This window comes from Populus euphratica, unplaced genomic scaffold, assembly GCF_000495115.2.
Source record: "Populus euphratica unplaced genomic scaffold, PopEup_1.0 scaffold59.1, whole genome shotgun sequence".
In the NCBI taxonomy this organism is placed as follows: Eukaryota; Viridiplantae; Streptophyta; class Magnoliopsida; order Malpighiales; family Salicaceae; genus Populus; species Populus euphratica.
Genome location: NW_011499940.1, coordinates 399,436 through 412,612, shown reverse-complemented (window position 1 = coordinate 412,612; position 13,177 = coordinate 399,436). Strand labels below are relative to the sequence as shown.

At 36.6% G+C, this 13,177-nt stretch overlaps 1 protein-coding gene and 1 pseudogene across 2 annotated transcripts; both read left to right on the top strand.

The window, feature by feature from the left end:
• Nucleotides 1–36: 36 nt before the first annotated feature.
• LOC105136951 (protein NRT1/ PTR FAMILY 3.1-like) lies at nt 37–2,421 on the top strand (annotated as a pseudogene).
• A 689-nt stretch (nt 2,422–3,110) lies between these two features.
• Nucleotides 3,111–12,596, top strand: LOC105136912 (ubiquitin carboxyl-terminal hydrolase 5-like). Of its 2 annotated transcripts, XM_011042425.1 has the most exons (15): nt 3,114–3,470; nt 3,906–4,154; nt 4,507–4,651; nt 5,301–5,360; nt 5,489–5,584; nt 5,677–5,707; nt 5,816–6,096; nt 7,396–7,536; nt 7,645–7,815; nt 8,741–8,998; nt 9,088–9,236; nt 9,393–9,959; nt 10,138–10,411; nt 10,803–11,022; nt 12,193–12,596. In XM_011042425.1, exons 1-14 carry the CDS (start codon nt 3,325–3,327, stop codon nt 10,980–10,982), a joined length of 2,748 nt encoding a protein of 915 aa, XP_011040727.1. In that variant the 5' UTR covers nt 3,114–3,324; the 3' UTR covers nt 10,983–11,022; nt 12,193–12,596. The 2 variants fall into 2 exon arrangements, with proteins under 2 accessions (XP_011040726.1, XP_011040727.1); XM_011042424.1 differs by having other exon boundaries at nt 3,111–3,470; nt 5,677–6,096.
• The last annotated feature ends 581 nt before the right edge of the window (nt 12,597–13,177 follow it).

The following is a 13,177-nucleotide window of genomic DNA, read 5'->3' as shown; positions in this document are numbered from 1 at the left end:
CACAGATCCACAAGTGTAGGGAACGAGAGTATCAAAATGCATGTAGGGCTCAGTATGATTTTTTTTCTTCCAAGTATTCTTTTCCTAGTGTACATAGAATAGCGCTCACAAACTTCTAAATTCACAAGTAGATTTATTTGATCGGTGCTTTGATTGCTGACTCAGTTGCTGGCCGATTTTGGGCCATTATCGTTGGTTCCATTATCTTTGAACTGGTTCTTATTCTCTTCACTCTCTCGGCATATATTTTTGTTTAATGTTGTAGCACCAAGTCCTTAATTAACTGAAGATCCATACATGAAAGTAGAATCTTGATATTGCAGTTGTTAATAAGGTGCCTTGGGCTTTCAATATAGTCGTCAAATCAATCTTTCTCGAATGCGATTGTTTTCCATGCTATCATTTTGGATTCAAATTTAAGAATAGATTGCGAGAGAAGAATTTCTCATGAATGCACTAGTCCGATCTGGGCTAGAGAAGGCTTTTACACGAAGAGACAGTTTGGGAATGCAGTAAGCTTCTGATGCAGGTTGTACTGTGTTCCCAAACGGATACGAAGCTCATTGGTCGATCCAAACTAGTTAGTTCAGAAAGCTGAAGAATTGATTTGGCCCAGAAATGCTTAATTCGAAACTACAATACATTTCCGTACATGCCATCTCCGCTGTATCACCAGTACATTCACTTCTGTAATTATTACCGCAGGGATTAATCAGCTTCACCACAACAGCACTACTGAAATCACTACATCCTCCACCTTGTCCAACGCTTGTGGACTGCAAAGAGGCTTCGAATTTCCAACTAAACACCCTCTACTTGTCTCTACTCCTCTTAGCTATTGGCTTGGGTGGAACTAGGCCTTGTGTTATGACCTATGCCGCAGACCAATTGGATATGAGCAAATCAAGCGTCGAATCTCGAAGCTGGAACCTTTTCAATTGGTACTATTTTAGCTTGGGATTAGCAAGACTAACAGCAGTAAGTGTTGTGGTCTACATACAAGATAATGTGAGTTGGGGGTGGGGTCTTGGAATACCTACTATCGCCATGGGAATAGCTTTCATTGTCTTTCTAGCTGGTTCTCCGCTTTATAAGAAGGTGAAACCAGGAGGAAGCCCATCGGTTAGAGTAACTCAAGTGATTGTTTCTGCTATAAGGTAGAGAAAAGCTGTGGCTCCAGAAGATTCAAGTCTCTTGTACCAAAACAAAGAACTTGATGCTGCTATATCTGTACATGGAAGGCTTTTACACACCCCTCAGTTCAAGTAAGTTGTGTTAAGCTCCTGATGTTGCTATATGTTTTCAAAATATCTTTAGAATGCTGACCAATATGGGAACCCGACCTAGGCCAGTACCATGTGGTCATTGGCCTTAAATTTGCTGTTGAAGAATTTCTGAACTGGCCTTCGCGTTTTTCAGGTGGCTTGATAAAGCAGCAGTAATGAAGGATGGTGAAGCAACGGATTCCAACCCACCAAATCCATGGAAGATAGCAACCGTGCATCGAGTAGAGGAGCTAAAATCCTTTCTCAGATTGCTTCCAGTTTGGGCAGCAGGGATTCTACATGTCACAGCTAATTCACATAGTGGCAGCTTCAATACTCAACAGGCTTGGACTATGAAACGTCATCTGTCAAATTCCTTCCAAATTCCACCAGCTAGTATGGCCGTCCTTGCTATCCTGACCGGGATGATAGGGCTCGTTCTCTAAGAACGCCTCTTCGTGCCCTTTGTGCGTAGATTCACAGGAACCCCTGCAGGCATCACATACCTACAAAGAATGGGCATAGGCCTAATCTTCAACATTCTCACGTCAATTGTTTCTGCATTGGTTGAGAAAAAGAGAAGAACGGTGGCAGAGCATCATAACTTATTGGATAACCCTAAAGCCACTGTTCCTAGAAGTGTATTCTGGCTAGTTCCTCAGCTTTCCCTTCATGGAATATCAGAAATCTTCATGACTGTTGGACAGTTGGAATTTCTCTTTGATCAATCCCCAGAAAGCATGAGAAGCATTGCTTTAGGGTTATTTTGGATAGCAAATTCTATGGGAAATTACTTGGGCACATTTATGGTGTCATTAGCTCATAAGTACACAGGCCACAAGAACTAGTGGTTACCTGACAGGAACCTTAATAGAGGAAAGCTGGATTATTATTATTGGCTTGTAACAGGCATCCAGTTTGTAAATTTTGTGTATTTTGTAATTTGTGCTTGGTTTTACAAGTACAAACCCTTGGAAGAAGACATGGAAGCATCTGAAGATGGTGCTGCAGGGAATGGAGAGGTAGAACTTGGGACAACTGGAAAGGTTACAATAGTTGATGATATTGTTTCATTGTAATTGTACTGTACAGCATCATAGCTCGTTTGCCTTCACCTAGTTTTTGTGAAGACATTCTTCCATTAATTAAGTTGCAACTGCAACATCTTCATTCAAAAATTGGATTTTGATTGAGTTATAAAATAAATTAATTTGTCAATTTGATCGGATTAAATTTATTTTATTTGGGCCTGGTGATAATACCCTATTGGGCTTTTTATCCAACTTTCATTGAACCATAATGGCTCATTTAGAAAAACCATCTAATTTTGGAAACTCTATAAGCAAATCTTCCTTTTCTTTGATTTTATACTTTTTTTTTTTATCTTAAAGTGTTTTTTTTTTAAGATTAAAAATCGAGGTAATAATAAGGAACGAATGTACCTACCACCTCAGTTAAATCCCAAGCATCTATAGCCAATCATTTTATTATTAATTTTTTGTTTTACGAATTATTATTGTTGTTGTTAAATCTAATTCAATTTGAAGATTTGGTAAAAAAATGTAAATGTAGGATTTAAACTTAACTTTGAAGAAAATTTTAGTTAATTAGAATAAAATATTAGCTTAGTGAAAATTGATTTATTAAATTTAATTAGTAAATATTAATTTTGTTTTTAAAATATTATTTTAATAAAAATAAGTTTTCAGATTTTCCAGAATCTAATCCCTAATCGAGACGGAGAACGATGCACCAAACACTACTTTATAGAGTGGATGCCGAGTTTTCAGATAGGTCGGAAAAGAGTATCTATTGGATCGGGTCAAATAACCATCCTTAACCATGGAGTTAAAACCGACCCATTTAGAAGAAAAATCAACCCATTTGCAAGTTTTCTAGCAAACTTAAAAAGGACATTACATTAAAACCCCCTGATATTTTTCTCGCTCTCTGTTTGGTTACCGAGAAAACAAAAACAAAAACCAGGGAAACCGAAAACGAAAGAGAAAATTTCACGAATCAGTAGATCGAAGAGAGGAATCATTTCTCTTCTTCTCTGATGAAGGAGTTGACGGTGGAGTGCAACAATAGTTGCGGCGGGCCACAGCTGACACCAGAAGAAGAGAGGGTTTTGATTAGAGACATTGCAATTACTTCAGAAAATAATAGTAAAGAAGGCGATAGCTTTTATTTAATCACTCAAAGGTAATATTAATTTCTATATCTTTCTTCTCTGTGTGGGTTCTTAGTGTTATGAAGATTGTGAATTAAAAAATATCAAAGTTTTGATTTATAGAGTTAAATTCAAGTCTTTTTTTTCTCCTGTTGTTTGGATTCTTTTAGTGTTACGAAGTTTTTAATGTAAGTGCAAAGTGGGCATGTTTTGTTTTGTTTTGTTTTTTCTACTATAAAAATAGGTCTTTAGCTATCTGAAATTTCTTAAAAATGTATATTTCAAGTCTTTTTTAAGAAGAAAGAGACTTTTACTGTTTAGGTGCCAAGTGAGAACTTAGGAATTTACTTAGTAATGTTGTTCATTGTGTTTGTGGTAGAGAATGGAAGGTGTTTTTTGAATTGAGTTTGCGCTGGTAATTTTTTATTAATGAGGTTGCTGATATACCTTTTTGTTGGTTATAATAGATGGTGGCAACATTGGATTGATTATGTGAACCAAGAACAAACGAATGTTACTAATGATGGGTCATCTATGTTAGAGAATTGTGACGCGGTTGGTTCTTCAAGAAGGCCTGCTAGTATTGATAATTCTGACTTGATACATGACGCAAATTCTGAGGAGTCAAATGTTGGCTTTGAGATTCATGATACTTTATCAGAAGGCCGAGATTATATATTGCTTCCACAAGAAGTTTGGAACCAGTTGTATTCGTGGTGAGTTGTGTATGAAATTGTGGAAGAACAAAAAACATGACATTACTCTCTTGTTCTATTTTGTTTTCAGTCCTTGCATTTTTTAATTCCATTATTTACACAAGGATCAGTGGTTATAATCTTAATGTTTGCTAGGATTTTTATGATCAATACCCATATTAAATAGCTACTGCCAACATGAATGGAGAACATATGTAGGAGTTTTTTTTATTGCTTGTTTTTTTATTGCCTTCCCATCATCACAAGCAATAAAAGATTGCTAAATTGCATCTTTCAATGGGCCACTGTTGTTTGGAGGAAAAACTAAAATGGGGGGAATGCTCTTATAATATGTTGGCGCTGCTGGGTATAGGTATGGAGGTGGTCCAGCATTGGCTCGGAAAGTAATCAGTTCAGGTCTTTCTCAGACAGAGTATGCTGTAGAGGTGTATCCTCTCCGTCTTCAGCTATTTGTTACGCCGAAGGGTGATCGGAGTACAATAAGAATTAGCAAGAAGGTATGAATTGAAATCTTTCATGATTTACTACTTTATCGAGCTACTCATTTTGTTGTAAGTTGACTTAAGGACATGTTTGACGACTCAATTAGCATAAACTATTGAAAATTTCAACACTTGATCTTTTGAGTAACTTTGAGAATGTTTCTGAAATCAGTATTGGGTGTCTCTGGAAATAAAATAATTCTCAAGAACACTTAAAAAACTAGTAAATAAAAGGAAATTGCTAAAAATGCTAACACTTGACATTATGTTTACACCATCACAACAATGTTGCCCCATCTCATCGTGAGTATCACATCATCATCCCCTACAACTATTACCCTAAATCCACCACAAAATTGTCATTTCTTCATCAAATTCATCACCCTGACCACCTCTATAACTACCATGTTGGAATTGTTGCAACAATATAGACATAAATTTGAAATTGCATTCCTTGTTCGTCAAATAAATGCAGTTTCAACATTGGATTATTACAACTAATAAATAATTAGAGCCAATGTATCAGTTCTAAATGGCGTTTGGAATTTGAATACTACAATTTGAGTGGTAATAGTTTAAAGTCTCAATTGTAAGTTTTCATCTTATGAAATGTTCCCCATGTATATCTTGTGATTGCTTATCAAAAACTGAATCATTTTCACAGGAGACAATAGGAGAGCTTCACAAAAGAGCTTGTGAGCTTTTTGATCTGAACTTAGAGCAGGTAAAGGCTTGAAAATACCCCAGATATTTATTTTTATATTTTGAAATATAGATGGTAAGTTTCTTGTGAAAATATGTTGAGTTATTCCTCGTATTCAATTTCTTATCAATTAGTATTCTTTCTTACAGGTATGCATTTGGGATTACTATGGCCAACGTAAACATGCTTTGATGAATGACATGGATAGAACACTTGACGACGCCAACTTACAGATGGATCAAGATGTAAGTCTTCTTGTACTGTGCCATAGTATAAACTACATGTTACTTTCTTGTTTTAACATTTGACTTTTCTTTTGTTCTCTAACCTTATACAGATTCTGGTGGAGGTTCATAACAATGCCAATGGTACTGCATTGAGTCGTTTTATAAGATCTGCCCAGGGCAATGGATCTACTGTGAAGGAAGCTAGTTCTTTTCTTTTAGAGCCTTCTAAGTCAAGCTTATCCATTGCAGGAGGTTTATCTGCAAGCAAGGGTGCTTCTAGAGGCGGCAGCACAGAGCTATCACAAAGTCTGAATCTGACATCTCAAGGTAGGGAGTTGGATAACACATATGGGATCAGTACTGTTACTACAAGGGGGTCTTCTGGTGGCTTGATTGGGTTGCAGAACCTAGGGAACACATGCTTTATGAATAGTGCAATACAATGTCTTGTTCACACATCAGAGTTTGCCAAATATTTTCGGGAGGATTATCATCAAGAGATAAATTGGCAAAACCCACTCGGTATGGTGGTAAGTTTGATTATTGATGAACAGTATAAATTATGCTTATTTTCTTCCAAGTATGATTTTGAAATACTTAAAATTCTGAGTGAAGAGGTACCACTGGATAGCAAAAATTTCTTAGTTTTGAGTTTGTTAGATATCATCTTGTGTCTTGTTGATAAATAGCACAGTTTTCTTTCATGCCATGCATGAACTAAGTTCAGATGTTGATTGAGGGGCAATTTGTTTTTTGATTAATATAACCGTTTTTTTTACAGTCTGTTGTTTCTTTCATAGGTTTTGTTCATGCTTTTTTTTTTCTTGAGTTGTTTAGATCAGATCATTTGTGGCAGTGATTGGTAGTTTGGTACTTTATGTCAGATGTAAAATAGATAAAACCTTTCATTTGTACCATTCACAAGTAGAGCTTCTTAACTAATTTGAGCCCCTTTCAAACTTGGTGGGCTCAGCGACCTAGAATGTTTATAGGCATATGAGCTATTGTTTAAATTAATAAAGGGACGGCTATGTTTTCACTCAAAATTTATGTACTGTGATGTACAAGCATATATTTGAAATCTTACAGATGTATCTGTGGACTTCCTGGGAAATCTCTGCATCCCACACATTGCTGTTTTCTACCTTCTGTATAATAATGTTTGCAGCATGGAAACATGCTTTGTTACTAATTTTTTGTAGCTTCTTTGGGAGATACAAGATTTTTTTGAGATTGCAGTAAAAATAAGGTCATAGAAATGATAAAAATAATGGCATCAGGGGTACAAAACTTTGAGTGAATGGATTTTTTAAGTTCTTTGTCCAGCCAGAACTTGGCATTGGAGCAATTTTTTTAACATAATTTTGATGTTTTTGAGTCCATGTTTGAGTTTCCTGTACACAATGCTTGCTTACTGAAGATATTTCTCATCAATGATAAAATAGAAGGCCAGTTTTAAAAACTGCAAGGAAAAATTCTCCCCCCGCCTCTCGTTGTTGTGTTTTTTCTTTTTTTTGGCGTGGCCTTCTCTGCATATAATAGAAATGACTCTATAGGAGCATATTTCTTTACATTGATATGGCTGTTGGATACCCATGTAGCTTACCTTGCAAATGAGTTCCAGCCAATCAATAGACCTCTAGGTCAAACAGTGAGATGCAAAGCTCATCTATCACTCAGAATGATTGAATGGAAATTATTTTTAATGGATGGATTATATCAGGAGTGGCTTTTTATTGATGGAAGTTTTATTCAGCTGTTTAAGTATTGCAAGTCATTGTTGAACTATTCTGTTAATACTCTATTGAATTGAGTTAGCTTTTTTGTAGGGTGAGCTTGCTCTAGCATTTGGTGAGTTACTTCGAAGGCTGTGGGCACCTGGACGAACAGCAATTGCTCCTCGACAATTTAAAATGAAGTTGGCTCGATTTGCACCTCAATTTAGTGGCTACAATCAACACGATTCTCAGGTTCTCAAGTTCTCAAGTGCAATGAACTTTTCACTAATGGTCTGTGTTGTTGCATTTTCTGTGGATTATGCATGGTTTGTGTAAGCTAAATGGTTGGTATCATTGCAGGAGCTTTTAGCATTTCTTTTAGATGGTCTCCATGAAGATCTGAATCGTGTCAAACACAAGCCTTATAAAAAGTCTAAAGATGCTGATGGTCGTCCAGATGAAGAAGTTGCTGATGAGTATTGGGCAAATCATATTGCTCGTAATGATTCTATAATTGTTGATGTTTGCCAGGTGCATATTATAATGATTATTCAAATTTGCTTACATCAAATCCTTGTTTTTTTGGTTGTGGATAAACTGACCAGACATATATAGGATGATATTTGATAGTGTGCAGCTAAATCATGCACACACGCACAGGCACACCAAATAATTGTGCATGGTTTTTTTCTTATGAAATAGTTTTGATAACCATGAAACCAAGGTTGGGGAAAACAAGAGATTTAGAGTTATGAAAAAGCATTTAGAGTACAAGGTTTCATGCAAGTAGGACTAAAATAGAGTTCATGTATCATAATCCTAGCAACATGAATGGAGGTGTTATTTGAGTAAAGGCGCCTCAATGTGACCATTTCTGGCACCTCAGGTGGTGAAATTAAGAAACATTGCTGGGTATCATGCAAGTATGGATCCCTAGTTCGTTGAAGGGTACATTCTATATTGATTAGGCCTGCGCTAGATTCATGATGTGGTAATCCATGCTTCATGGTGAAGATGCAATTTTTAATAAAATAGACAGCAGGAATTGTGAAGATGCATTTTGCTATGAAATATACAAGCAGGAATATTAAGATGAATGTTTGAAAATGCTTGAAATGGTTAAATAAGAGGTGATTGCAATTTGTAGGAAGAGTAAAAAATATTAAGATAAATATGCCAGTCATTGAGGATAGGTCAAGACAGGGTCATATGAGGATGTACTGGTGCAGGTGAGTGATTGAATTTAGTGTCATTCCAAAATCCACAAAATTCAACCTATATAAATTTTTCATGGAAGTCTTTGATGTGAAGCTTGGTATTCTTGCTTCATACTAAAGATGTGCTAATTTTTATGCTTCCATGTGGACACATACACCTGTTAATTGCCCTCATTCCACTGTTTTTGCTGTTCTAAATTCATGCTAAATTGTACTGTTGACTGTTTCACTATTCACAGGGCCAGTACAAGTCAACTTTGGTTTGCCCTGAGTGCCATAAAATCTCTGTTACATTCGATCCCTTTATGTACCTCTCCTTGCCGCTTCAATCCACCACTACACGTTCAATGACTGTTACGATTTTTACTTGTGATGGAAGTGCCCTGCCATTTTCTTGCACTGTGACTGTTCCAAAGCAGGGGCGATGCAGAGACTTGATAAATGCACTTAGCAGTGCTTGTTCCTTGAAGAATAATGAAGACCTTAAACTTGCTGAGGTTAATAGCATTGACTGTTGTTACTCATGTTCATAAAATCATGGATGTGCAATTCCCTGGCTTGACTTATTGGAACATGTTGTTCACAGGTACGGAACCATTTGTTTCAAAGATTTTTAGAAGACCCCTTAATATCCCTTTCCATGATCAAAGATGATGACCACCTTGTTGCCTACAAGATACCAAAATCTCTGAAGAAAACACTTCTGATTAGGTTGATTCATCGTCGCCAAGAACAGTATGTATTATCTGATCTGGATATTCATACCCTACACCAATTGTTCCCTTTGTTTGTCTGGAAGGCGCTGTGCATTAAGTGCTTTATATTTCCATCTGTTTGTACTTGCTTGTGTATGCATCTTTTTGGATCTCTTAATTATTAATTGAATGACAGGGAAACGGGTGCTACACAGGCTGCTCAACATTGGAAACCCTTTGGAACACCTCTTGTCTCTCTGATCTCACAGGATGAAGTAATTACAAGAGGTGACATACAGACAGTAGTTAACACAATGCTCTCGCCTTTGTTAAGATCTGAAAGTTTGAGACAAGCTGATACTTCTGAGCCTTGCCTGTCTTTGGCGGCATCAGAACAGTGCCGTGACAGCAGTTCTGGTGAAGCATGTAGTAACCCTATGTCAGATTCAGTGAACAAGGATAGTAATGCAGTAACATTATTTAAACTACCTCTCCAGTTGGTTGAGGAAAGTAATGCATGGGTTGATCTTTCTGTGGGCGAAGACAAGGCAATTAAATTATCCTCAACATCAGCATCAATACTTGTACATGTTGATTGGTCACGGGAGCTCTTAGAAAAGTATGATACTCATTACTTGGAAAACTTGCCTGAAGTGTTCAAGTATGGACCCGTGAATAAGAAGGCTCGTATTGAACCTCTCTCCTTGTACACCTGTCTAGAAGCTTTTCTGCGTGAAGAGCCTTTGGTGCCTGAAGATATGTGGTTAGTGTCTATTATTCCCCCACATGCAATTTTTTATTGGTTGGCAGACCAATCCCTAACGGAATGTCATTGGTTGGCATTTTCCTTGTGCATTTGCATGTCATAGAATTATTTATTGTTCACATGTTGAAGGTAAAGGAATTGCACTAAAAAATTAGTTTGAATATATCTGATGCAGGTACTGCCCAAAATGTAAGGAGCGACGGCAAGCAAGTAAAAAGCTTGACTTATGGAGGCTTCCAGAAGTGTTAGTCATCCATTTGAAAAGGTTTTCGTTTAGCAGATCAATGAAGCATAAACTAGAAACTTTTGTCAACTTTCCTATTCATGACTTTGACTTGACAAAGTACATCGCCAACAAGAACAACACTCAACGTCAACTCTATGAACTTTATGCATTGACCAACCATTATGGTGGCATGGGAAGTGGGCACTACACTGCACATATCAAGGTGAGCATGGAAGGAACTGATAATAGGTGCATGATTTAGAAGATTGGTGTGCAGCTCATATTATTGGCTAGTATTGACAGTTTCCAAAGAAAGGTTCAATAGTCGGTGCTAATTAATTTGAAGTTAGATAAAATGTTTGGGCATTAAGACCTTTCTACAGCTCATTCATGTGTTTGACAAGGTAGTCTGTTCAAGTCTTTATGTGTTATGATTAGTAGATTTAGGAGCTAAGCTGACAGAACATTTCTGTCCATCGAGTTTCTGCTTCTAGATCTAATCTTGAGGCCGTGGGCTTTCCAATGGTTGGTTCATTTCTTAAACTTTTAGGATTCAGCATGCATTCCTTTTCTTTTTTAATCTCTTTATTTTTATTTGTGCCTGTATTGTGCAGCTTCTGGACGAGAACAGGTGGTACAACTTTGATGACACCCACATATCACCTATAAATGAAGAAGATGTGAAATCAGCTGCTGCATATGTTCTCTTTTATCGACGGGTGAAGACAAGTGATGCCATTAGCAATGGAGGAAAGTCTGGTTCTGGTCATAACAATGGTTCATCCCAGAAGTGAACTTACTTTTGTGGTCATGCCTTCTTGCCAAATAAGTAAGGTATGTGGTTCAGGTGCTCTTTGGGTGCAAAATACAACTTAAAGCAAGCCTTTTGTAATTGAATTCCTCTACTTATAGATAGACATTCCAAACTTTTTTTGAAGTTCTTAAATGGTATCTCACTTTTGAAAAATATTTAATCAATGCTCAGTGTGATTATGAAAGTGAGCGATAGCATCTAATGTTCGGGTGAAATTGATTAAGAACGATCCTCGTATTGAAAGAGCGCAAAGAGCGCTTTGCTTGTCGGAAAAGAAGCTGACATAGGGAACCAAATTCATTTTAATGGCTAATTATCCCCACCCTTACCCCAGTGAACCCACTTGCAGTAAGATTGTGCTTTTGGTGGGGCTGAACTCACTTTTGCCTCAGAGGGGTAAGAAGTAGAAGAAATGTCTTGGTTTCTAGTAATAACACCAGATTTCTGAGATGGCACTGGCTGATTTTTTTGGGCTTCCTTTTCACGCAGTACCGCTGAAGTGTGATTCTAATTAATAATTATAGAAGTACATAGCCAGGGATGAAATACCTTATTTGATTTTTCAACTAAAAAAAACAAGAGAAGAGGAGCAAGAGGGGAAAAATAGAAGTAGAAGTAATGAGATGGCATTTACAAATTTTTTAATCCATGACATTTTCTAGGTTTTAAAGAATTCTTAGGGGTAAAAATAAGTCACTTCGGCTTTTACCAAAACAACACAATGTGAAGTTGCTATATCAGGGGCAATTGGTATAAAACTATATCATACTAGGTAAACTATCCTTTGTTTCAGTCCTTAAGGAGACATAAAACCAGGTCTACCATTTTCTGATCATAAAGTAGCTAGCCTGCCCGTCATAAATAATTTTTTTATTCAAAAGGCACCCAAAATTAATGGGATTCTCATCATAAAAGTCTAGAACTTGAAATTTTGGCTATCTCTATACATGTTGGACCATTCCCAGTCCTATAAACAGAATCGTAATGGATTATGAAATTCTTTTTCTCGGATCATTTGAGTGGATCCACTACTAAGTTGTTTTTACTTGAATTCCCATGTCCACTGCTTCACACTCACCATGTATTGTATTTTTTACCATCATTCTTCTCCTTAACAATGGATTTTGTGTTAATAATCAATGTTGTTTCGATTTTATATGAAATTTATCTGATGATGTTGTGTGTTGCAGATTCCTAGGCTTTATTCTGTGTTAACACAAATACTGGTCATAAAGGCCATTGAGGTGCATCAAGTGGCAAAGCTAACTCTATAAAACATGAGGAGATGTCCTTGCCAGTTCTGAAGGTAAGGGCACCCAACGATTGATAGTTCTGTATATCATGAAGCTTTCTGGACTTCAATTTTGTAGACTAATTAAATGATGGAAGAAATAGGCAAGTCTAGGACAACTCGATTTTTCTGTATAAAACAATTAGCGCACACACCCTGTCACTGTGAGGGAAAAGAACAGGCACATTCTCTTTTATTCTGAGGATGTCTGATTTAGCTGCTATAATTCTGCTGTTGTCGCTAAACTTGTCTTGTTTCTGAAGTGTTTCTGAAGGGCAGTTTTGTGTAACAAGTTAGCCTGCATTCATGCATCATCCACAAGGTTATTTTGAGTGGCTTAGTGTCTCTCAGAGATGCAAAAAATCATAGCGGTTGAACATATACATCCAAGGATTTCTTGCATCATTTTTTTTGTAAGTATTTATTTTGAGATTGGTGGTCTGCCAAACTATTTTAATAGCTCGATTGTCTCCTAAATTAAACACACTCACCTATAGTTTAATAAATCACCTTAATATATACTTTTTAATCATTTAATAACAATTAAGTATTATAACCTAGGAGCTGTGGCATTTATTCAAGATTGATGCGCAGAACAAGAAAAATCATAAAATCTTCATTCATGTTCCATGCCACTCCCCTTTCGCAGTCACCCGCGTTTGGGCTATTGTAATAATTTTTGGGGCAGGTTTAAATTGTAAATGGTGTGAACCACGGGGTGTTTGGGAATTTTTAAAAAAAATATTATTTTAATATATTTCAGAAAAAAATATTTTAAAAAATAATTATTATAAAAATAAATACTTTTAAACACCACTTGCATCTATTAGTACTTTAGGACCCTTGGTGTCCTCGCTGGGGTGCTTGATTGTAACTGGGCTTTG